Source organism: Telmatherina bonti, assembly GCF_933228915.1.
Source record: "Telmatherina bonti genome assembly, chromosome: 8".
NCBI lineage: Eukaryota > Metazoa > Chordata > Actinopteri > Atheriniformes > Telmatherinidae > Telmatherina > Telmatherina bonti.
Window position 1 is genome coordinate 20,951,899 of NC_136626.1, and position 25,759 is coordinate 20,977,657.

The window sequence follows — 25,759 nt, forward strand, 5'->3', positions numbered from 1 at the left end:
CGTCCTTTTCGCATAAGAAAAGGTCAAATTCCCCCAGAGGCTCCACTGGTAACTTTTACAAAACATGGCAACCAATTCTGTCATATGTAAATACTTTAAACTGATTAAAAGCTCAAACGATGAGCACCTTGGACATTTCTCATATTTTCATGCCTTCCTGTTTTGTTTGTTTTAGTTTATTGATTGTTTTTGGGTTTGTTTTTTTTTTGTTTGTTTTTTTTTTGTTTTTTTCGTTATTTGCTTTGTTTTGTGTGTTAAGAAAATGGATGGAGCACAGCTTTGTACCTTTTAAATGATATTTGTATAACTGTTATTCGTAATAAAAAAAAAAGAAAGAAAATAAAAAAAAGAAAGGGGGGGGGGGTTCTCGAAGCAGCATTGCGTCATCAAACGTTGACGGAAGTCAGATGCTTGCCAGTCACCTGCTGCTGTGAGAGAAAGCTCCAGATCAACATGGCCTCCTGCGTGAACATGATCGGCGCGGCTAGACGGCTACATAAGACTTCAGCTCATGTTGTGAACTCGTTCAGGTCCGGAGTGGGCTCTTCTTTGAGCAAGACTACAGCCGTGAATCGGTCACAGCTCCCTCGGTGCTACAGTAGCTCCACGACCACGCAGAAGACATGCAGCACTCCGGGCATCACGGCGGTGACTGTGAACTGTAGACTGACCGCACGACCCGCCCGCTGGGCGAGGGTCGGAGCCGTCCCTCTCGCACAGACTGGTCTCTTTACGTCGTACTCTCCCCCCTTTATTGTTCAGAGTAGGACGTACGGGAACCGAGGAAGTGCTGCAGGCTTCTCTGGAGAGGATGGCGGCGAGAGCGCAGGCTCTGGGGGCGAAGAGTCTGGCGGAGATGGGGGAGCACCATACACCGGTCCTCAAATGACAGCGCTGACCCCCATGATGGTTCCTGAAGTGTTTCCTAATGTGCCTCTGATAGCTGTGAGCAGAAATCCGGTGTTTCCTCGTTTCATTAAGATCATAGAGGTAAGGATGATGTAATGTTACGTACCCTGTCCGTTGTTGTCATTGGCTCCAAGGGCACGCGCAGCCTCTGTCACGCTGTCACTTCACACGCGGTTCCATCTGCCTACCATGGAAACATTGTGTCTCTTCAGATGAGTTTTGTTTCAGAAGCTTCACATTTACTGGGAACATCAATGCTTCAGGGGAATTCTGCTGAGTTTATTTTATAGTGGAAGTCAATAATTTAATTGGTGGTGCTTAATCACAGCTTTTCTGAGACTATGACGCTGCTGGTATTTCTCATTTATATCAGTTTAGTTGCAGATTCTGCATTTCAACAAATAACCTTGGTTACAAGCCTAGAGAACCAGCTGTGGCCCACTATCATCACAACTACAGCAAAGAAACCCAAAACCAAAATAACAATAAAATGTGTCATTCAAAACTGTCACTACCCTCAAATACAGACATATTACTTTTACCTTTCTAACTTTTAACCACAGTCTTTGTTCTACTTATCGCTAACTGGTTTAGTATGCTTGATCCATTCACAGCTTTCAAGAAATTGTCCCAAAACAGTCAAATCCTGTCTCAGGCACTTTGGAGAATGAAGTGATTGCAAGGAAAATCAGATGTCTGTGTTTTTGGAGCATGTGTGATATTTCTTTGTTTTCCTGTTAGGTAAAGAACAAAGCACTGATGGAGCTGTTGAGGAGAAAGGTTCGTCTGGCTCAGCCTTACGCTGGAGTTTTTATGAAGCGAGATGATATGTAAGTCAGATAATTCACTACTCTTCTGAGATTCCTTCAGTTCCAAGTCTGGTTTTTAATTTAACAGGTTCTAACAAAATACTTTATTTTCAGGAACTTTCAGAAAATGTGTTAATCTGTGAAAGTAGTGTGGAGTCATTTTAATATGTCATAAGTTGTATGTATTTGAAACTATTTGATTTTTGGATCAGTTTTAATTTAATAGATGGATGGATATTTACACAAAGAAAATATTTTCATTTGTGTTGCACGTGATAAATTTTATAGAGCAGAATTATCATACTAACCAGAAACTGATTGATTTACCCATTACAGCCCAGGTTTTAGTATGCATTTTTCTCTGTGTCTTACAGTAATGAGTCAGATGTGGTGGAGTCTCTAGATGCTGTCTACTCCACAGGGACCTTTGTTCAGATTCATGAGATGCAGGACTTGGGTGACAAGCTGAGGATGATCGTAATGGGACACCGCAGGTTAGATACGTCACTGCTGCTGCTTTATGAGAGACCTAATTGTAAATTTTTGTTTTGGTTGTCACACCTCTACTTCTTAAATGCTTTGTTATGTCAGGATCCGGATCACAAGACAGTTGGAGGTGGAGGCGGAGGATGCTTCAACATCCCCCGAGTTGTCAGAGTCTGAGCCGGAGTCCCAACTCAAACCTTTGACAAGACGCAAATCCAAACGCAGTCGTAAGGAGCAGACGGGTTCTCTGATAGACCAGATGGAGGACAAGGTGTGTGTGATGGACTTCTGGTACTGAGAAACACTTAAATATCTGCAAAACATTCACAAAGTGGGTGCTCCGCTTACACACTGTTATTATTAACTTATTAACTATGTCACAACATAATAAAGTGTTAATGTCACAGAAAGCTGACACCTCCCTCTGAGGCACAGAGTGATGGTCGGTGACACCAACAGCCAGTTGGTGTGGGTTGACAATGTTAAGAAAAACACAATATCAGTGAAGCGTTTGAACTGTGGAGATGCAGCTGATTACAGATCAGGGAGCGTGACACTTGCCTACCCACTATCATGTGTTTGATGCTGCTTTCGTCAGCATCAGTAATGGTCTTGACAGTGATTTCCCATTATCATTTTTCAGGTTTCAGATGCAGACCTGAGTCCAGAGCTCCTGCCTTTGCCCTCCTCTGACATCCTGATGGTTGAAGTTGACAATGTTCAACATGAACAGTTCACTGTTACCGAGGAGGTTAAGGTACACAACACACAGCACCACATAGGGTCAGATAGCTGCTTTTATCAGACCATTTCCACTTTAACAGATGTCATTAAACTAAGCATTGAACCCCAGCTATGAGGAAATGTGTTGCATATAGTAAGTGGGCTCTGTATGTTGTTTAGGCCCTGACAGCAGAGATTGTGAAAACCATCAGAGACATAATTGCTCTCAACCCTCTGTACAGGTCAGTCCTGACACTTTTCTGGTGTTTTTGTTCTTTTATAAGGTTGGCTTTCATTTAAAAATCTCTGCAGCTAGAACCTCCTTTAGGTTCCTTTGATGGGCTGCCTCTATTTTCCATTTAATCTTTACTTGTACATGAGTTGATACACTCACTCTGATCATATGATGATATATTAAAGAACACAACACTATCTGTGCATTAATGACAGCAGCTAATTTTTTAATTTTAAGAAACACTTGTAAGTATGATCCCATGTTAGATCCCGTCTTTTCTGACCGTTTTTCTCACAGTTTGCTTTAAAGTCTGTATTGAATTAGCCTCAGAGATCTTATAACAAAATCCACATGATGGCTGTTTCTCTGTGTGTGTCAGAGAGTCAGTCCTTCAGATGATGCAGGCTGGCCAGAGAGTGGTTGATAATCCCATCTACCTCAGTGACATGGGAGCAGCTCTGACAGGAGCAGAGTCACATGAACTGCAGGACGTCCTGGAGGAAACTAATGTGAGCAATCTAACCTTCAATGAAGCCAAATGTAAAGTGTATTATAGATAAAACCATAAATATTTTTTGTTTGTTTTGACACCAGTGTTTTTAATGCAGATTTATTATTTCATTTACTTATTCATACAACTCTGGTTATCAATACATTTTTGTTTTGGTGCACTTTACATAAAGGAATCCAAGCATTTGCTTTAAGCGGAACTTGGGCACAGCCTTTAACTTTTGTGATCATGTTCACTTCATCTGAATGCATTCACACTCCAGGTTTTATTTAGTTTTTAAAGCAAAAAGCAAGAAAACACCTGAAGGAAGCATAAAACTTTAGGTGAAATTAAAGGTGCTTCTTTAGACTTCTTATGCACAACTTCAAACAATTGTCGAGGGTCAAAGCTGAAGCTTTTTATATTTGTCTCTGCAGATCCCAAAACGTCTCTACAAAGCTCTGTCTCTGCTAAAGAAGGAATACGAGCTGAGTAAACTACAGCAGCGCCTTGGCCGGGAGGTCAGAGGAACCGTGACACTTGCATGAGCATCATCTGGTCTTTTCTTACTACATCCATCACTTATCTGTCCTTCTGCTGGGGTTTCAGGTGGAGGAGAAGATCAAACAGACTCACAGGAAGTATCTGCTTCAGGAGCAGCTCAAGATCATTAAGAAGGTACGACAGAGTGCATGTCTGGAAGCTTCTTGCCTTTGTCCCGCACCTGATTTACAGAGCAAACGTGTTGGAGACCAGAACACCTGGAAGATGCTTCACCTATAATCCAGAAGGCATATCCAGGTAACTAGTTGGGAGTTTCTGACACACATGTGACCCCAATGTGTGTGGGTATGTGACCGTCCCTAAAACCTCCCAGCAGTCGGCTCGAGTGAAGAGAATCAGAGGAGTCCTGTTGCCTTCTGTTCAAACTTTGAGAATCACATGACCTTAACAACAGTGGATCTCAGACCGACTCTTCCCATGATGTCTGTGTGTTGTTTCATAAATTTGTTCATTGGAGATAATTTGATCCCCACCGTCCACATCAGTACCACAACCTGTCAGAAACCTGCAGTTTCACCAAGACATGGATCATGTGATCGTTTTTAGATGCATGTCTCCTAATCACATCAGTAATTATTACCTGTGGGGAGAGCTGAGCTGTGAGTTCTTCTGGTACAGGAACAGTAATGTGTCTTTGTGTGTGGGTTTGTTCAGGAGCTGGGTCTGGAAAAAGATGACAAAGAAGCGATTGAAGAAAAGTTTAGAGAGAGACTCAAAGACAGAACTGTCCCTCAGCACATAATGGACGTCATCAACGAAGAGCTCAACAAACTGAGCCTGCTGGACAACCACTCTTCAGAGTTCAAGTTGGTCCTAATTTTATTCCTTCTTTGAGCCCTCTCCATCAAGTTTTCTGGTAGCTTTCTTGAGCTTCATCCAACACAAAATAAAAAAAAAGTTGACAAAAACTTTCTTTTTAAAATGTCTTGATCAGCCACGTTTTGACACACTTTCACTATATGATTCAGTGTAACCCGTAACTACCTGGACTGGCTGACCAGCATGCCGTGGGGCACCAACAGTGAAGAAAACTTAGCCCTGGAGAGAGCCAAAGAAGTTCTGGAGGAAGACCATTATGGAATGGATGATGTGAAAAAACGCATACTGGTCAGTTAGGATCCACAGAAAACGATTAACAATATTTTATGTATTACTGATGACACATGCGCAGATAAACAATACAACTCCCATCTGTGTCTACATGCAGGAGTTCATCGCGGTGAGTCAGCTTCGTGGCTCCACCCAGGGGAAGATCCTGTGTTTCTATGGTCCTCCAGGTGTGGGAAAGACTTCCATTGCCCGATCCATTGCTAGAGCGTTGAACAGACAGTACTTCAGGTTTAGCGTGGGAGGCATGACAGATGTGGCTGAGATCAAAGGACACAGGTCAGTGCGTTTTCATTGTTTTTTAACCAACATCAGAGTGTCATCATGATGGTGTCCACTGTCAAAATAGAAATGGTACTCAACTGTATGTAGGGCATCAGTAGAGACTGACAGCAAAGAGGACCAAACGTGCAAATGTACACTATGTAAAGTAATGAACCATTCAGTTAATGTTCATAACAGACCAGTACAAGTAAGAGTTAATGATGTGAGGTAGAATATAAACATAGAAGATGTTGGAGGAGAGCAGCTGGTGGAAGATTATCCAAGTTCAGTCTTTCCATCAGAATTTACACAGAACTGAGGTAAGAGTGTCTCAGATCAGATCTGGACCAAACACATCTCCATTCATGTGTAACCAAGTTTCAGAACCACAAGGCTGTCTGGTCTCTGTTGGCAGTTTTAATTGCTTGTATCTGTGCGTGCCTGAGGCTCTGTATTAATGTTATCATCTGCTATAGTGGAATCATTCATTTTTAATGAGCTAATTATAAAGGTTCTGGCACTTGTGTCACTACTGGGATCTTGTGTTTGTTTTCAGGAGGACGTATGTTGGAGCAATGCCTGGAAAGATCATCCAGTGTCTGAAGAAAACCAAAACCGAGAACCCTCTGGTGCTTATAGACGAGGTCAGTGCTGCAGGAAGTGTGCTAATGTCTTATTTATATTTGCTGTAAGCTGATTAAAAATGTTGAGTTTGTTTTGGTTCTGTATGTTTTCAGCTCGCAGATTAAAAATGTGTTAGAAATATTATACTACATGGATACTGATGTTAAATTTTAGAGCTTTATTTAAGCTTTGTGGACAGATGTTGAAGCTGTGACTTGGTTTGAACTCATTGTCTTTGTACAAAAACATCTTTAAAGGGGTGCTATTATGGTATTTTGAGTTTTGCTGAGTTTTCTAGTGTTACAGTGTTGAATCCTCATCAGACATGTGAACGGCACTGTTTTTTTATCACCTAAACGCATGTTTGAGTTTGAGTTCCAGCACGCTCTCTGTTCGGTTTCCATGGCGACAAAAAACGCGTCGTTTTAGAGAGTTTTTTCTACTTGGAAATCCTTGTGACATCCCGGGGGATAAGGTTCGGTGATTGGTTACCTTCTACTGGTTAACAAGGGCATGTACAAATACATCAGGCGGGTGGAAAACGTCGGATAAAGTTATTTCCAACAATGGCTGGTGAGTTTGCCAAAGAGAGACATCCTGCTGCATTCGTTGCTGTGGGTTGCTGTTTTCCACTTCGTTTTCAGGGTCTGATTCAGGTTCCAACATGTAGGGCTGTATGCTATGTGTTGACATTGTATTTTTTTTTTTTTTTTTATTGAGTTCATATTAGCCTAATCCTTCTGTTTATGAGATGTTAGAATGACGGCGAAAGCAGCTGCGGTGCACGCTCCCGATGTAGCACGGTGGCGGGAGGCGTTGCTTAATGCGGAAGAGTCTCAATCCAGTCGTTTTGCCCACAGGCTGATCTGACAGCCTACGGAGAGGGCCGGTCTGAAGTAAATAAAGCGATTTGTGACAATAACTCGATCAATCCCAGCCCTTCTGGGCTCAGAAATAAAAAATAAATTAGCCTGAAATGCACATAATAGTTCCACTTTAAGGATTTTACTGATTGTCGCCTTGACATGAAGATGTGATGGAACAAGGTTTCCCCCTACAGGGCTCTGTATAGGAAAACACATTCTCCTGTTAGGTTCGTGTTTGCATCTTCGGCTGGAGAAGTGATCTAGGCCTCTTTCACGAGGTGATGATCACGCTAGTTAAAGCAGTGGATCTTCATTCTTTGGTCCGGTGACACCAATGGAGAAGAACACAGAGAAGGGAATTTAAGACAGTGGAACACCGTCTTAAATTCAAGTGAAACACAACACAGTTTCCCAGTGCAGTTAGAAACTGTCATTATTACAGTCATGTGACTGTAATAAGGAACAATGCAACCGTTTCCATATCTGCATATAACAAACATGGCTGTAATGTTGTTGGTCCTCATGTTTCATGTTGAGTAGGTAGAGCTTAAGCTCTGAAGACCTTCTGCAGCCTCACCTGCAGCAACTAATAATATTGATAATGTGGTGTTGTCTGACCTGTTATCACCAGGTGGATAAAATAGGTCGTGGTTACCAGGGCGATCCATCGTCTGCACTACTGGAGCTCTTGGACCCCGAACAGAATGCCAACTTCCTTGATCACTACCTGGATGTTCCGGTGGACCTGTCAAAGGTAGGAGGAGATGCTTTCACTGTCCAGCTACATGAACATGTATCATGGAGTTTGGATTAGGTTGTTCATCTGGTGTTCTTTTACAGGTTCTGTTTATCTGCACAGCCAACGTGATTGACACCATCCCAGAACCTCTCCGAGACCGAATGGAGATGATCAATGTGTCTGGATATGTGGCCCAGGAGAAACTGGCCATCGCTGAGGTAACCCACCATCTCCTTGCGGTCCAGAGTCAGACCAGAGGAGAAATACACCATGAAAAAATCATTTATGTCTATTCTGAACTTCGAATTGTTACATAATTAGTTTTTTTTCATTGAACAGCAAACTCATTTGGTGTAGTGTAAAGCTTCAATCCAGAGATGTTCATCGAGATACAAACTGATACTGTGGTGCAGATGTGTCTTTCTCAGCTCTGAGGTTCACATTTGACTTAGATCCAAATCCAGGTGTGTCTATTGTGATCCTTAATGTTAAATCAGATATGAGGTATCTGATTAAAGGAACATCTCTGAGGTAATCATGGGAATTCATAATCAGGAGCAGAGATGAAACACAAAGCTCATATCAGAGCCCAGTTTGATGTTCATGTTGTCTGTGAATGTCAGAACTTCCACAGTTGCTGCAGCTGTAGACTCCCAATGGCTGCTGATAATTGGTGTATGTTTTATCTGAGGCTCCTTGTTGGGTGTAACGACTGATATTTTATACCCACAGTGTTAACTGAAGCTCAGTCCACATGATCCAAGCTGCAGATCTGAAGAATATCCTCAAGGCTGAAATAAAATCATAAATTGTTATGTGTTGTCTTTATATGGCTTTATGTTACATCACAGTCCTCTTTTAATTTCTCTGTGTCTCTGTGTGCAGCGTTACCTGGTCCCTCAGCTCCGCACACTCTGTGGCCTGACGGATGAGAAGGCCTCCATCTCTGCTGATGCTCTCAGTCTGCTCATCAGGCAGTACTGCAGGGAGTCTGGAGTCAGGAACCTGCAGAAACAAATAGAAAAGGTAAAACTCTGAGCTGCTGCTGCTGGTTTACAGAACCAGAACTCCCAACCATGCTCTTAACTGAACCCTGAATAGACAGAGAGTACATCTAACGAGGGTCAGAGAGGAATTGATGGGAGGTCGTAGACCAACAGCAGAGTGTCTGCTAAGCGGCTGTGAATGAGTCAGAATCATCTTACCTCGTGTGTTATGTAAACAAATTTTCCATCTGTCTGTCAGGTGTTCCGTAAAGTGGCGTTTTGCATTGTGAGTGGTGAACAAACCGCTGTGACGGTCACACCTGACAACCTGCAGCAGTACGTTGGGAAACCTGTGTTCACAGTTGACCGCATGTATGATGTCACGCCACCAGGAGTGGTCATGGGACTAGCGTGGACTGCCCTGGGTGAGACACGTGCACATCAGCACACAGACCTGAAAACAAAAATCAAAGGTCAAAGATGAAGGAGTGACTTGTTTTTGTAACTGCAGGAGGCTCAACGTTGTTCATTGAGACATCACTGCGCCGGCCTTCTGGAAGAGAAGAGTCTAAAGGAGAGGGTTCACTGGAGGTCACAGGTTAGTTATGATGAAGCACTATCAAGTTTGGTCCAGACCCTCCACACTTAAAGAAACGCCAAAGACCTCAGAAGCTTCCAACTTCTGAATTTATGACTCTAAAGTTGGATTTATTATGTCTGATAAATGAGATGAAGTTTATTAATAGTTTGATAACATACTCCTCCTCAGTTTTGTTCTTTTGTGCTGAATTCAGTCAAAAGTATGTTATTTTCTGCAAATTTGTTTCCCTAAAAGTCTATCCGGGACTTCATTTTAAACAGTTTCTACCAGACAAGCCTATTCCAGCTGATATTGTGTTATTAGACAACAAGCTGTTAGACAAATATAGTTTATTTAAACCACTGTTTTTCAGGACTCACTTCTATGCATGTTTTAAAAGCTTTTGTACTTTCAAACCTGTTTCTGAAATGAATGACTTAGTAACAGGCTTACAAAGAACTTGCAGAGGATCTCCATTAATCTAAATCAGGCTTATTGGAGTAAGGAAACATGATTTACATACAAACCCCATGTAAAACATGCAAGGCAGTGGGGTTTCAGGAAAAGGACTAAGCACTACTGCGAGTGTGACCTCCTGAATGGCAGGACATCCGTCTAATGAGTTGTTCTACTGGCTGGCAATCAGGAGCAGATCTCATTGTTTCTGGTACCTGCAACATGCAGTGCAGGTGTTTGGGGAAAAAAGAAAGAACTTAAGTAAGAAGTGTGTGAGATGGTCCATCTCTGCAGATTTTATTATACAATGTCAAAATACATTAAGGTGCAGCTACTGAAGATACTTGAAAGCTAAATGTTTCCAGCAAACTGATGTGTTGCTGTAAATATGTCTGACACCATGTTGATGTCATAATTTGTTCATGATCAGTTTGGCTATCACAGTCAAGGTTTGGCATTGTGGATACATATATATGATATGCTTATTGAGTATGTGGACGCTCCTCTACAGGACAGCTTGGTGATGTCATGAAAGAAAGTGCAAAGATTGCTTCAACTTTTGCCAGAGCCTTCCTCATGAAGAAGGAACCAGAGAACAACTTCCTGGTCAACTCCCACTTGCACCTGCACGTCCCTGAGGTAACTGTCACCATGCACTTGTTTTTGTGTTCGACTTTACTAAATATCGAGTAGTAATAAGTTTATTCAGCAGAATATGCTGTTTGTGTTTGTAGATCAAAATGAACAGAGCTGAAATCTGAAGTGTTTATTTGTTTATTTATTGGAATCTGGCTCAGTCCCCAGCTACTTCAAACATGCAGTGGTAAATCCCACCCTTAAAAAAACAAATCTAGATCCTGCGGAACCAAGAAATTATAGGCCCATATCAAAACTTCCTTTCCTTTCTAAGATCTTAGAGAAAGTAGTGGCTGAACAGCTAACTACATTTTTGGAAGAAAATGATTTTTACGACAAATTTCAGTCAGGTTTCCGCAAAAAGCACTCCACTGAAACTGCCTTATTGAGAGTTTCAAATGATGTGATGATGGCCGCTGACTCTGGTCGCTACACAGTTTTGGTTTTACTAGATTTAACGTCTGCCTTTGACACAGTAGACCATGACTTATTGATTGATCGACTTAAATCAGAGATGGGTTTTTCTGGGACTGTTCTTCAGTGGTTCTCCTCATACATAAAAGGTAGAACCTTTAATGTTGCGGTAAACAATATAATGTCTCATGTGTCTAAACTGTCGTGTGGAGTGGCCCAAGGTTCTGTCCTGGGACCTGTTTTGTTTCTTTTGTACTTATTGCCTCTTGGCCGACTTATTTGTGGTTTTGAAAATGTATCTTATCACTTTTACGCTGATGATATTCAGTTGTACTGTTCCTTCAATGATTCAGAGTTTTATTTTTTATCTATGTTGTTAGAATGTGTGTCCTGCATTAAAAACTGGCTCTCCTCAAATTACCTTCAGATAAATTCTAACAAAACAGAAACTCTGATCATTGCCCCTGATAAAAAGATACCTATGATCAAAAACTATCTTGGTGCTCTGGGATCGTCTGTGAAAACCAGTCTCAGAAACCTTGGGGTTGTGTTTGATCAGGCCATGTCTTTGGAGAGTCACACCCGACAACTGACCAAAAACAGTTTCTATCATCTAAGAAACATCTCTAAAGTAAGGAGGTTGTTGTCAAAATCAGATCTTGAAATGATCATCCATGCTTTCATCTCGAGTCGCATTGATTACTGTAACTCTGTTTTCACTTACATAAATAAGACAACTCTAAATAAGCTTCAAATTGTGCAGAACTCTGCTGCCAGACTTTTGACAGGTGCAGCCAGAACAGCCCACATCACCCCTGTTTTGACACGTCTTCATTGGCTTCCTGTTAAATTTCGCATAGATTTTAAAATTTTAGTATTGACCTTTCAGGCGTTACATGGTCAGGCCCCTCAGTATATCACCGACTTACTATGTCCATACTCTTCTGGACGCTCTCTTCGGTCTTCTGGCCAGAACCTCCTGAAGGTTCCAAAAACTCGTTTTAAAACTCGTGGTGACCTGTCTTTCCAGTCTGTTGCTCCCAGACTCTGGAATGAGCTGCCTCTGTCCCTTCGTGTGCTTGACTCTGTGGACTCTTTTAAAATGCAGCTAAAGACTACTGTTTAGAAGAGCTTTTGGTTGATTCTTGGAAGATTTTAATTCTTGCTGATTGTTGCTGATTGTGTTATTGTACCCATTTTTATGTACAGCACTTTGTGATTTTTATCTGTGAAAAGCGCTTTATAAATAAACTTTACTTACTTACTTACTTTGTAAAAAAAAAATCTCCTTCACTGTGGCAACTAATGAAGTTTCCTGTGTCTGTCTTAGGGAGCAACTCCCAAGGATGGGCCCAGTGCTGGCTGCACTATAGTCACAGCACTGTTGTCCCTGGCAACAAACCGGTCTGTGCGTCAGAATGTAGCCATGACTGGAGAAGTGTCTCTAACAGGGAAAATCCTGCCAGTAGGAGGGATCAAAGAGAAAACTATTGCAGTATGTGGAACACACACACATTTGTGCACAGTCATGCATGTTGTCAGCAGGCCTGCAGTAGAGATGGGAGCAACACCAAAGCTTACCCAGACCTCATAAACCACAGCTAAAATCCAGGTTCAGACCTGCAGATGGTTTCTGCAGGTCAGTCTCTCTGCTGCAGCCATATCTTCATTTTACCATCACCAAAAGAAAAATCGAACAATATACCCCTGTTGAACAACTTCCTGTCTAGCATAATCATATTTCCATTCATTTGCAACTCAACTAAGAGCAAGAGGCAGGAAGTCTGTATCCATCCACACACACTGCAGTCTGAAACCAAGGAGGCCTTTCATGTGGTGATTTTTATTGCTGGAATAAAATCACTCAGGATATCTGGCTGTGTAACGTAATGAGACAGGCAAAACATCAAAATCAACACCAATGCTCATTATGTTTAATCTCTAATGTCATGGGATGAGAAGTCGAGTCCACTCTGGACAGTCTGTCAGAAATCATCAAGGCAAATTAAACATCTTTACCACATCTTATCCCAACTGCTCAGTCAGACTAAAAGTGATATTTAAAACAGCATTTTAACACCAGATTGCTGTTTGTGTCCTGATTTAAAAAGGATCTCCACATCAAAATTAAAAGATGCAAATATCACTCCAGGTCTGAGGGGGACAATGACATGAGTCAGGACTGGTCAGCACTCAGTCCAGAATCTGGTGTACCATTACATGCAGCAACAACCATAGCATGTTATTTTAGTCTGTTCTGGGTTTTGCTTATTGAGTTCCGATTAATCAAAAGCTGATGGTGAGACTAAAAGTAAAGATGTGTAGCTCACTCTGAACCAGCAATGACTGTTTAATACATCTGTACCTTTTAATAAAGTGTTTTCTCAAATCATACCAACTGTCCAGGTGGATCAGAAAGGTGCAGAACTGACAGTAGGGAGCAGAGAAATACTGTGATATAACATAATCTGATATTTAATGTGATCTTGTGACTTTTAGTTTGAGATTTATTTCTAATCATGTAGACATTTTCTCCTAACGTGAACCTGAATGTTGTTGTGTCCATTAGGCTCGTCGTGCCGGTGTGACCTGCATCATTCTTCCTGCTGAGAACAGGAAGGACTTCTCTGACCTCCCAGACTATATCACAGAGGGCCTTGAGGTTCATTTTGTGGACCACTACAACCAAATCTACCCCATTGTGTTCGCTGACAACTAGTCGGAAGCAGCTTTGAACAAGAGCACAAAAAGACACAGAGGATGGAAAATGTCCGAGAAACCAGATTTTTTTCTTTTGTTACAGCATCAGTCTGGTTGAAGAAGTAAAATCCAGTTCTTATTTCTCACTGAGGACACTGAAGTTCTGCAGTGGGGACTGAACCAACATTATCTGATCTAAGATAATCCAGAGGAACATTCCCTACGTGTTTTCAGCCGCCACCAGACCCTGACTGAAGGAAGTGGGAGCAGTGGTACTATCACTGAACTGGGGCAGTGAACCAGCTGTGCCAAAGATGAGCAGAAGACAGGGAACAGGGAGGATGTCAGGATGTGATATCACTGATTAGTTTGCTGCCAGGCAGCTTCTTAACCACAGCTCTGTGGATGGACTCTTTCATAAAATGTTTTATATGCTACCATATACGAGGATGAAGATGTTTGAATAAATTAAAAAGTATTAAATAACTGACTGCAGGTTTCTATCTCATTAACCTCATATTATGGTTTTATAGTTATATTAATTATGCCACATAAAAAGTGATAGTTTATTTGTAACAAAGGCAGGATATGTGTGGATATATGTGTCTATTGCCTTTCTAATGATAATTGAGTTAATCATTTAATTAAAGATTACTAGGTCTTAAATACATCCCAATACATCCTTTTCTCGAAGCTGACTCATTGGATTTGTAGGTTTAAGGACGAAGATGATGGATTTTATTTTTTTTTTTAAATCTGCTACTAATTTGTTTTTGCCACCATCATTAACTCTGTACTGATGCTTGTTGACCTAATGGGTGTCTAGATGCTTTCAAGACAGAAAGAGGAGCGAATTTCCAGCAAACGTGAAGCAGTGAGTGATAATGTTAGTGTAGATGTTGTGGGCGGACGTGTCTGTGCTGAGTGGAGCACAGCTGACTGGTCCTCCGGGGCTGCAGCAGCGCTGGATGCGAGCACAGCTGGATGAGGATGAGGATGAGGATGATGATGATGGGATTTAACAAAGACGTCGGACACAGTCGACCCTTGGCTCTCCGCTGTTCGCCGCCGCCTCCTCCCCCGCGCGCCGTTGATAACTCACGAGCTGCCGTGACATGCGTGCAGCTTAATCTACAGCACTGAAACAAAATACCAGCCATCAGCATCGAATAATAAACGCCGTGGAGAGCTGACATCATAGGAGTCTTCCTTGTCTTCCTCCGCGAGGTAACAAAGACTCATCTCCGCGGTGTCGTTTTCTCTCCGATCCGCCGCTGCGCATTATTCTGCTTCACGAGCAGAGATGGATCAGAATATCTGTGCGGGTTGAGAGGCTGTGGAGATGGCCTGCTGTTGCTTTTTTATATATATATAAAAACAGGGCTTTGTGTGGCTTTCTGTCCGCACCTGTCAGTTATCATCTACCTATAAGTCGTCAGTCATCGGGATGCTGGTTGTGATGGTGGTTGTCAGGTAAACAGCAGCAGAGTGATGCTGCGCAGGTGTCCACCTCCAGGAGAGACAAAGAAAAGGCCTTGATGATATATCGTCTCATTCATCTAACTGTCTGTGGCACGAAGCGTTTCCTTGGTGACAGATTCACGGACACAGAGATGAAGATGAGCATGAGTTTTAATTTGCATGGGTGTTGTTGGTGCTTGGATTATTATCTCCATCACGCTTTACTCGGATAGTACAAGTTTAATTCTTTAACAGAATTTCAAATGAGCTGCAGATACTCATCCAGCTTCCTTGTTTAAGCAAACTTGAGGATTAAATTATGTGTAGAAAAAATGATGAAGTTGTAAACCAAAAATAACTACTGTGATGTTTCCCAAAGTAAGGCACATTTGCTATGTGGGCAGCGTTTAATTAGTTTCACTGATGTGTGAATGCCTGATCACACCTACGGGTTTTTTTGAGTGTGTGTGTGTGTGTAACATTAATGTATTTGAGCAATATTTGTGCAGGCAAACAGCCTCAGCTCACAGACTGTGCTGAGGTGTAGCCTACCCTGTGAATTTAAACAGACCTCTATGTGCCCTGAAATTTAATCAGAGTAAAAAATGATTTTTGTTCAGATGGAAGCAAACCTGAGAAATATTCAAGCTGAGGAAGATACACTATCTATTTAGTTCTTTCAACATGCAGTCATTAAAATGAAAGTCCACCCCTATTTAAAGTCAACTGAACTTCAGGTACTCAACACGATGAATTAAACTTGCATTATTTGCCGATCAAAGATTAAAAGTCAGCAGCAGTGTATGCAAATTACCCCATGATTCAGCAGCATGTAGGTGCACCTTTCGTAGCAATTACTTAAAGTAATGGTTTCCTTTAAGATTTTATCTGATTCTAACTTCATTGTAGAGAAATTCTTGCCAATGCCTATTTACAATGTTGCTTCAGATCATTGAGGTCAGCAACATTCACTTATGCATAGCTCTCTTAAAGTCCAAACACAGGATTTCAATCAGGCCAATTTCTAGAAACTGGATCATTGTATTATCGATCATTCTTTTCTTTTTCAACCTCTCTGTTGTAAGTTTGTTGCTCTTAGTGGGATTCTGTTGCATTCATTACAGCTATACACTTTAGCTGTTGGATGGATGGCCTCACATTTCAATCTGAAATTCCTTGGTTTACAGTGGAGTTTATTCTCCATGCAAGGACAGCAAGGTGTGCGGTCTTGTGGCAGAAATACAAGTCCTAATCATCTGCCTTCACTGTGCTACACATTTAATATGGGGTGTTTCTGCTGACATGCTATTTTTGTTTATTTTCCCCCAAACTTTATGCTGTGCATTATAACCAAACTTCTCCACTTCAGTCTTATCTGTCCAAAGGACATAAGCTGTGCCTAAACTGTGCTGCATGTTTTTGCTGTTGTTTGTTTATTTATTTATTTTATTTTATTTTTTATTTATTTTTATTTTTTTTACAGAAGATTATTTTTCCTGTAATCCTTCCAAAGAAGCAATTTATTCAGTATTCCCCTACTGAACATGCTAAACCAGGCAGGGTTAACAGAAATGAATGCATCTGTAAGATCAATGCTGATGTCTTTCCTCCTTAATGTTATGTTAACACACATACAGAAAAAAAGGTTCACATAATTTTAACAAGTACTTCAGAAATTCATGCGAGGATTCATGAGTTTAGGGGCCGTCAAGGTGCACTGCACTCCTTATATACAATACACATAATATAAACAAAACTCAGTGAAAGTTTGATAAATTAATAGGAATTAGAAAATACCTCTTCAACAATACAGTCATTCAAAAGTGATTAAAACAAGCTAAAATAAACAACTCCAGAATGTGTCATCCTTTGATTGATGACAGTAAATCACCAGTCAGGGATGAAAACAATGTGCACGTAATCTGAATTTACAGGTGAATCCACCTCTGAGTTAATGTGTCACTCAGACTCAGAGATATTGCCCATACAGTTAAAGGTGTTAGAGCTGATATTATTTTTTTTATGAAAAAAATCTCCATCTGCTAATCAGAAGTGTAGGTTATGACTGATATAAACAATTACCCACTTTGATGGAAACATCCACCTTTTAGATATAGTCCATGCTAAATATTGGTGCTGTTGCTGTATAATGTCAGCAGGAACATTTTATATTGCTGGAAGCGACAATATCCTGTCCTCTGACATCAGCAAACCTACATTAAACTTAAAATTGACATCTTAGTTGTTTCAGACTTTAAAAACTGAGCAGAACCACACAAAGAAACCTTCAGTAATGCTGTGATTTTCTTGCATTTCAATTACAACCCCAAATAAAATTAAGTTAAGAAGTTGTGTAAAGCTTAAATTAAAAACAGAATCAAGCTATTTGCAAATTCCTTTAAACCTATATTCAGTTCAATACACTACAAAGACAAGACATTTAATGTTTAAACTGATCAATTTTATTGTTTTCTTTTTCTTTCTTTTCTTTTTTTTGTTCTTTTTTTGCAGCTATTAACTCATTTTAAATGTGATGCTTGTAATTTGATCCCCAAAAAACAAAATAGCTGGGTAAGGAGCACAAAAAGACTGGGAAAATTGAGGAATGTTCAAAAACACCTGTTTGGAATTATCCAGAGGTGAAAAGGGTCGTAGGAAACAGGTGAGTGTCAGGAATGGGTATAAAAGGATCATCCCCGAAAGGCTAAGCTGTTCACAAATAAAGATGGGGCGAAGTGACCATTTTGTGAACAACTGTGTGAGGAAGTAGGTCAACAGTTTAGGAACAGTGCAAGAAACTTTTAGGTGTTTCGTCATGTACAGTCCATAATATCATCAAAAGATTTAGAGAATCTGGAGAAATCTCTGTGTATAAGCACAAAGGCTGAAAACCAACTTAATGTCAATGACTTACAAATCCTCAGGCAGGACTGTGTAACAGATATTATTGTGTAAAAAACATTATAGTGTATGTTCAGGAACACTTCAGAAATACACCGTCAGTTAAAACAGTGTATGACTGCATCTACAAGTTCAAGTTAAAACTCTACCATATAAGCCACATATCTACAACAAACAGAAATGCCAGAAGCTCCTCTGACCCTGAGCTCATCTGAGATGGACTGATGCAAAGTGGAAAAGTGGGCTGAGATCCGACAAGTCCACATTTCAAATTGTTACGGGAATCCATCTGCATTACAGGCCAAAGAGGAAAAGCATTATCTGGATTGTTATCAGCACAAAGTTCAAAGCCAGCTTCCATGATGGCATGGGTGACTTGGACATCTGTCAAGGCAAAGGTAGATGCAGGTATGGAGCAATATATGCTGCCATTTAAGTGACCCTCTTTTCAGGGATATCCCTGTATATTCCAGTGCATTGTGAAGCTCATAATATAACAACATAGACCCCAGACTGTTGAGCAACTTCAGCTAGTACATCAGGCAAGAATGGCAAAGAATCCTCTACAAAGGTTCAACAATTCGTGCCCTTAGGTCCCAAATGCTTACTGAGTGTTGTTAAAAGAAAAGGTGATGTAATACAGGGGTAAACAAGCCCCTGTCCCAGTTTTTTTAAACATGCAAATAAATTTAACATGTAAATATTTGTAAAAAAAAAAAAAAAAAAAAAAACCAAAAAAACAAAACAAAACAAAAACTAAGTTTATGAGCTTGAACAATAAATATTTTGTCTTTGTATCATTGTCAGTTGAGGTTAAAAAGGATTTGCAAATGACCAAATTCTGTTTTTATTTACAGTTTACACAACATCCCAACCTAATTTGAACTGGAGTTGTATTGGTTATAAACCCATGGTGCTGATTCTGATGCTATTTTATTTACAGTGAAAATGGTTTCACTCAGCATCTATTTTTACAAACAGATTATTTTACTGAACAGACCTAAATTGTTTGAGTAAGAAGCAACATAGTGGTTATAATGAATCACTTATCTCATCACCTCCAGGAGCAGAATGAAACACTCTTACAATCAATTTATCACAACCTGATGTAAAATAGTTAACTCCAAGAATCTAAATTTATTTGGCTATTTCTGCTTCTGACATTTGCTGCATAACATTAGGGTAAAAAACACAGAAGATGTAATCCATTAATACTTTTTTGTTGCCCATGGTGTTAAAAAAGACACATAACACGGGTTTTACACTGTGGAAGGCATTACAATTAAATATATTTCTTTAAAATAAATGCCTTCAATCTGACAGAAAGGCCGATACAAAGCAAACAACAGCTGCAAAAGATGATAAAGCTTTGATTGAGTCAATTTGAAAAAGCAGAGCAGAGATAACAGCCTGGTACCTCCTCAGCCCCCAGGTCTGTCCTCGTGTGTCATCGCGTCTGCTTTCACTTCCATCCTCACATTCTCTGTCCTCTTGTCTTTTTTTTTTTCTTGTCTAATCTAATTAAAACTGCTGAAGGAATTTATTCTGCTGAAACATCGTGATAAAAATCTTACTGAGGAGGAAGAATCTGAGATAACTGGATGTAAAAAGACTGAAAAGATTTATATACAGCAGCAATATTTGGCTCAAGCCTTCAGATTTAGCAGGAATTTGACGTTTTCCACCAAACTAACACTACTGAGATTAAAAGTTCCTGAATGGATATTCAAGTTTTTTTGTTTTTTTTTAAGTGTTGGAACAACAGAGTTGTCTAAACCACTTCTGTAATTTTGTTGCCGGCTGAGTTTTCTTAAATTTTTGTTTTGCTTTTGAAAGAAGGCTCAGGAGATTATATATTGCTTTTCTGCTGAATTTATGAGTTTTCTTTGGATTTGCTATCATCTAAGTTTGGTCCTAACTTAACTTTGTTCCTGACAGTCCTGCATGTTCTCTCTTTTTCCTCAGTCCTGCCTTCTGATCCCATGGCTGTGTTGCTGGAGCTTCTTCTCTCTGTACTGTTCCTGTCTCCACATATTCCAGCTTCCCCCTCTTGTCCTGTGGGCTGCCGCTGCTACAGCCTCACTGTGGAGTGTGGCTCCACTGACCTGAGGAACATTCCCAAACACATTCCTCCTTCCACACAGGTGGGTTAATAAGAAACTCTTCATTTGTCACAGATCTGCTGATACAATTATCACCAATAAATATCCTCCCTCCTGCCATTTCTCCATATCCAGACTATCTTCCTCCAGGACAATGCAATTAGTCAAATCCGTCGACAAGACCTCTCTTTGTTGAAGCACCTGCACTACTTGTATCTGCAGGTAACAAACACATTCACACACCTTCTCTGAGGATGCGGTTAAAACTTTGTTGTTGTTTTTTTACTGTCTGTAATAAGAGCAAGTTTTAAATTATTTTACAAGAACAGGGCTCATCCTGATGGGATGCTTTTAAATGGAACAAACAAACCAACAAGGAGGTGAAAACTTAAATGGTCAACAGAGAATTGAATCTTTCACATGGTCTTGCACACAAGATGGGAGCATTGTGTTGATAGGAAAGGAATGCTTACCCATGTTGTAAGATATAAGAATGAAGAGGAAAACATTTCTGTCTTTTTATGAAGAGGAAGGACACACAGTTCAGACTGAAGGATCCAGTCTACCATCATCAGACAAAAAGCTAGAACTGCCAGAGGAGAAGCCACTGATCCACATACAACATCAAATGCCACATAATGCATCAAAACATAACAAACTTACTTTTCTATGAACTTTTATAAACTTGTTGCAAATATTTACTGCTTGGTGATCCAAAATTATAAATGTAAAGATGTTTTATTTCTAATGTCTCTCTAATGTGACCACAGCTGTGCAGCTATGCAAGTGTTTGGGTTAAAGAGAGGAACAAAATTTCCTTCCTTACTATATGTCCCCTTGATAAAGTCTTGCCCACTTTCTTGCCAACCCAGTGTATGAAAGTTTAGCACTGTCACTGAAACTGACCTAATTTTGCCTCTGCAATGGACTGGTGACCTGTACAAGTGTGTGTGTGTTAGCAAGAATCGTGTTCTCAGATAAAATGACTGCTCAGAGCAACACACAGTAACAAACTTCCATAAGGGATCATCATCAAACCTCATCAGTATCAACTGGAGACGCTTAACTTTGATGGTCACCTCAGATTTTGGTTTTGTTATTCTTCATGTCCCTTGTCCAGAACAATACCATTTCAGGGGTGGAGTCTGGCTCTTTCCAGGACCAGGGCCAGTTACTGGAGCTGGCTCTGAATGGGAATCGAATCCACCTGGTGACAGCTGATATGTTTCAGGGGCTCGAACATCTCCGTATTCTCTACTTGTCAGGAAATGACATCACACGGCTTCTTGATTACACCTTTCGTGGGTTACAGGTGAATAATTTCAGAACATTATGTATTTTTGTTTTTTTGTTATCACTTTGATTTTCCTGATTTTTTTAAAAAAATAATTACTTATATGGAACTATGGAAAGTGAATCTTAGTTTTGTGTTAAACTGAGAAGTTTTTCTTCATTTCCATGTAAAGCTTCATGGAAAATGTGTCTAATCTCTGCAGCGTCTGCAGGAGCTCCATCTGCAGCACAACAGCATAGAAATAATAGCAGACCAGGCCTTGGTTGGTTTGAGCTCTCTGGCTCTGCTGGATCTGAGCAGGAATAATCTTCACACCATTGGTCCTGGATCACTACGGCCTCTGATTAGCCTGCAGGTGCTGCGCATCACAGGTGAGCGTGGTCACTATTGACAAAGACAGTCCTAAAGGTCTTTAGTTTTGTAAAAATAAAAAATCACACTGTTGCATATTTTAAAAAACTGAAACTGCTCATAAACAAGATTCTTGGTATGGTAATTACCAGAATAAAGATTTGACACTACCTGCCTGAGCTCAATTCAGAAAACAAGTCATTTTTCAGTCTGGAAGTATTCCCGACATTTTAGAACCATAGATATGCATGCATACTCAGGAGATTCAGTATGAAAAGCTACCAGGCGCCATGTGTTCTGTTGTAGATAATCCATGGCGCTGTGACTGCGCTCTTCATTGGCTCAGGAGCTGGATCGATGAAGAAGGTCAACGGCTGCTCAGCTCTGCAGAGCGTCGGATGGTCTGCATTGAGCCGCCACGCCTATCCCACCTCAGTCTGGTGGAGGTCCCACTCAATAGCCTGGTGTGTATCCCTCCGCTGGTACAGCTAGAACCCAGGAGACTGGCAGTGCGGCTGGGAGAGAGCCTCAGGGTGTCCTGCCATGCCTCTGGCTACCCTCGGCCACAGGTAGGCAGACTGGCTGTAAATCAGTTTTATACTCCCTTAGGTCCAAAGCATTGCGCCCCCCCAGTATGGTTGTTTGTCTCTCTGTGTTGGCCCTGCAATAGACTGGTGACCCGCCTGGGGTGTACCCTGCCTCTTGCCCAGTGATTGCTGTTAATTGGACTAAGCAGTTCAGAAAATGACTGACTGACATTCAAAGGTTTATTCAGCAGATGAATGGTGGGAAAGATGTCATCACGGAATTATATCTCTGATCAAAACTTTTTTTTGTGGACAGCCTTTTTTTTTTTAAATCAGTGAATGTTATGATTTCACTCTTAAATCATATTAAGATCACTCAGATGAAAACACTATAAATACATTTACAGGTAACCTGGCGAAAGGCATCCCAGGGTAAACCGGTACATTCTCCCAGAGGCTTGGTCCAGGAGTTTGGTGCTGGAGGAGGTGCAGTTGGAGGACAAGAGGAGCCCTCAGAGCAAGGCAGAGTCAGCCTGCAGAAGCCTGCAGCCGAGCGCTTTGACCCTGACACCGGCAGTGGCATGTTGTTTCTCAGTAATGTAACGGTGGCACACGCAGGTTTCTATGAATGTGAGGCCTGGAATGCAGGAGGTGTGGCTCGAGTTACCTTTCAGCTCGCCATCAATTCCTCCTCATCCTCCTCGATCTGGGCCTCATGGTCTCAGGTGTCCTTACCGTACTCCCCTGTTGGGCCCCGACTTAGAAGCCATGATTCTGCTGTAGGTTCTGATGTGAGCCGGGAGCCTCTGTACGCTCTGGGCAGCATGGCTTTCAGTTCTCTGGGCGCAGCCACACAGACCGCCATCGCTGTGGGTATCTCCCTGCTGGCTTTAACTGCCCTGCTGCTGGTTGCCATGATCTACAGCCGACATCACCAACGAGACAAGGAGGCCGACGGGGCTGAAAAGGTGCACATTTCTGACTGCAAAACATATTTAAACATATATAGCAAAATTCCCAACCTGATAAATAACAGAAACTTCTTGGGAGAGATATAATTTAATGTACACACCTTATGCATTGCTGCCATCATAACAACAAGACGATAGTAGCCTAGTGCAGATATTTGATGGGATAGTTTTCATATCACATCTGTAGATAGCTTCAGTGTTACTGGTGCAGGATAACCGTTTAATCAGAGAGCCTGATACATCCAACAGGGATTCACATTCAGATGTGTGTTCTCCAGAAAAATATCATAAGCATGGTAATAAAACAAATTAACATCAGATGTTTCCAACACCTCAGTTGTAAAAGTTTATGTCTGTACTTTAAAGTGATCAGTATAAATCTTTCCCAGCAGGAAGAGAGCATCCTGTATGTGAACGACTACTCTGACGGTCCCACCACGTTTGCCCAACTAGAAGAGTATCGTGATGAACGTGGCCATGAAATGTACGTCCTCAACAGAGCCAAACCTGTGCTTCCTCCTGCTCCACAAACAGCCATCTCCACTACTAACCTGGGTTGCCCCGCACCATCTGACACCTCCAGCCACACCCTTTCTGTAGAGCCAGGACAGACCACAAGTCCCACTCTCATTCCCAACAAACAGCAGCAGCAGCAGCAGGAAACTGACATACGGACCATGAGGAGAATGGCAGGAGAAGGAGGTGAAGCGGAGCCTGTGATTCCATCAGAGGCTGAAGGAATGTTTCTTAACCACACAGGCCTGTTTATGGAGTCTCAGATTGCTTATGAGATCCATTGCTGAATGATGGTGTGATTTTTCCAGCACTTTCCATCTCATCTGAAGAAACTCAGGATGCTACTCCTGCAATTAGCCAGTAAGTGATGGAGGTACTGATAGATCATGAGGAATTCCCTCCCTAAAGGACTCATGCTGATCAAACACGAGTGTTCGATCTGATCAGAGAAGTTCATGTGGCAACTGAAGCTCCCAGTCTGCTCTACATCTAAAACACCAAGACTTTTACAATGTGAGCCACAGGGTTGACTGATATTCAGAGTCTGAGGGAACTGGGCTCAGGTTTCTGCTGAGCAGCGTAGTTTAACCTTCCTGTGCATGACTATAACATCAAAATCCTTTTTATTAAAAAAAAAACATGCACCATGTAAAAATTAACATCCATCCACTGTAGAACTTCCAGCTCATCGGCACTTTGAGACAGATGAAATCCTGTGACTGATTAACATGCAGGAAACTGGAGGGTAAAACAACTTCTGTGAATAACCCAGTGTGCTGATGTGGTCACTTCCAGGAAGTACAGTCGTGATAGTTTGGCAACAGTGGATTTTAAAATGTCATTCATCACAGAGTAAAGATCTTAGATAATTCTTCCTTTCAGTAAGACTCTAAAGCTCCAGCTACAATAATAATGCTTTAATGTTCCATCCACTTCCAGACAGCTACAATGAAACAGGGTTCTGTGTTACAAAGTGAGCTCACCTCCTCCAGGTTCTCCTAAACCTGCCTGCTTCTATCAGCAGGTTTGGTTTGCTTTCTAATCCGGATAAAAGCAGGATCCTGGGGGACAGGGTGAGCATGGAGGTATGGAGTACAAGATGTGGAATGCTGCGTTTTAAGCTAAACTGGTTATGACACGTTTCATTCCAGATTGATTATTTCCTCAGAAAATTGCTCAAAATGAAAAGTGTTAATAAAGACCTGAAGAAGAGAATTGATGAGTCTGATCAGATCTACTTGTCTGCCCTTGTGTTTATGTCTGTGTGTGAGACAGGAGGAAGGGGGGGGGGGGGGGGTGTAATCTACCTGACAATTAAGGAATGCTAAACTTTTCTGTCACAGAAGGCAAGTTTATTTGTAAAGCACAATTTAACAACATAGTGATCCAAAGTACTTTACACAAATGTTAAAATATTGGAATATAAGAAGCACATTTAAGTGTCCTTCCCACTTTGATATAATTATAGAGAAAAATAACAATGTATGAATATTCAGAGGACTCAAACATTAAGCAGCAGTTTATACCCTCAATCTTACAGATCTGATAAATGTTTTCAAGTGGCTCCAGTTGTTTAGGAGGAAGGTCAGTTGTCAGAGACTAAAAAGTAAAGGCTTGGGCTGTTTGTATCTAAGCTTCTTTCTTTCTTATGTGTGTTGATCCATCTGGACTGCCACAGGTTCACCAGCTTTGTCTCAGGTGGAACCGTCCACCTTGGGAGACATAATATTGCTTTCCAGTTCACTTTGGACTCCTGTCTGTGTTCAGCTCTGGACAGTTTCAGACTTTCATGAGTTCAGCTAGAGGGCTGACATTTCCAGAACATTTGTCTCAATTTCCATGGCAACACCACCTGCCATCATTCTAGTAGTTATCTCATCTGGTTCTGCTTCAACATTTTTAATTATCTGTGAAGTTTGATATTTGTCATATTTGTCATTTATTTAATTAATTTAATTAAATAATTAATTTGTTATTTATTTAATTTTATATATATATATATATATACATATACATATATACTATACATATACATTCATATATATATA

The 25,759-nt window shown here is 41.0% G+C and overlaps 2 protein-coding genes across 2 annotated transcripts; both read left to right on the top strand.

Annotated features, from left to right (window-relative positions):
- Positions 1 to 447: 447 nt before the first annotated feature.
- lonp1 (lon peptidase 1, mitochondrial) lies at positions 448 to 14,063 on the top strand. Its single transcript, XM_079245524.1, has 21 exons — positions 448 to 990; positions 1,651 to 1,739; positions 2,093 to 2,212; positions 2,310 to 2,475; positions 2,848 to 2,961; positions 3,108 to 3,169; positions 3,542 to 3,671; positions 4,090 to 4,173; positions 4,262 to 4,330; positions 4,871 to 5,022; positions 5,185 to 5,323; positions 5,424 to 5,602; positions 6,144 to 6,231; positions 7,709 to 7,831; positions 7,918 to 8,034; positions 8,702 to 8,842; positions 9,062 to 9,227; positions 9,314 to 9,400; positions 10,350 to 10,477; positions 12,219 to 12,383; positions 13,458 to 14,063. Exons 1-21 carry the CDS (start codon positions 454 to 456, stop codon positions 13,605 to 13,607), a joined length of 3,006 nt encoding a protein of 1,001 aa, XP_079101650.1. The 5' UTR covers positions 448 to 453; the 3' UTR covers positions 13,608 to 14,063.
- A 5,869-nt stretch (positions 14,064 to 19,932) lies between these two features.
- Positions 19,933 to 23,998, top strand: LOC306759067 (leucine-rich repeat-containing protein 24-like; the record flags this gene model as incomplete). The annotated part of the gene is made up of 7 exons (XM_079244559.1): positions 19,933 to 20,094; positions 20,188 to 20,274; positions 21,173 to 21,364; positions 21,549 to 21,717; positions 22,004 to 22,266; positions 22,632 to 23,192; positions 23,588 to 23,998. The coding sequence occupies 7 exons, from the start codon at positions 19,933 to 19,935 to the stop codon at positions 23,996 to 23,998; spliced, it is 1,845 nt and encodes a 614-aa protein (XP_079100685.1).
- Between the last annotated feature and the right edge of the window lie 1,761 nt (positions 23,999 to 25,759).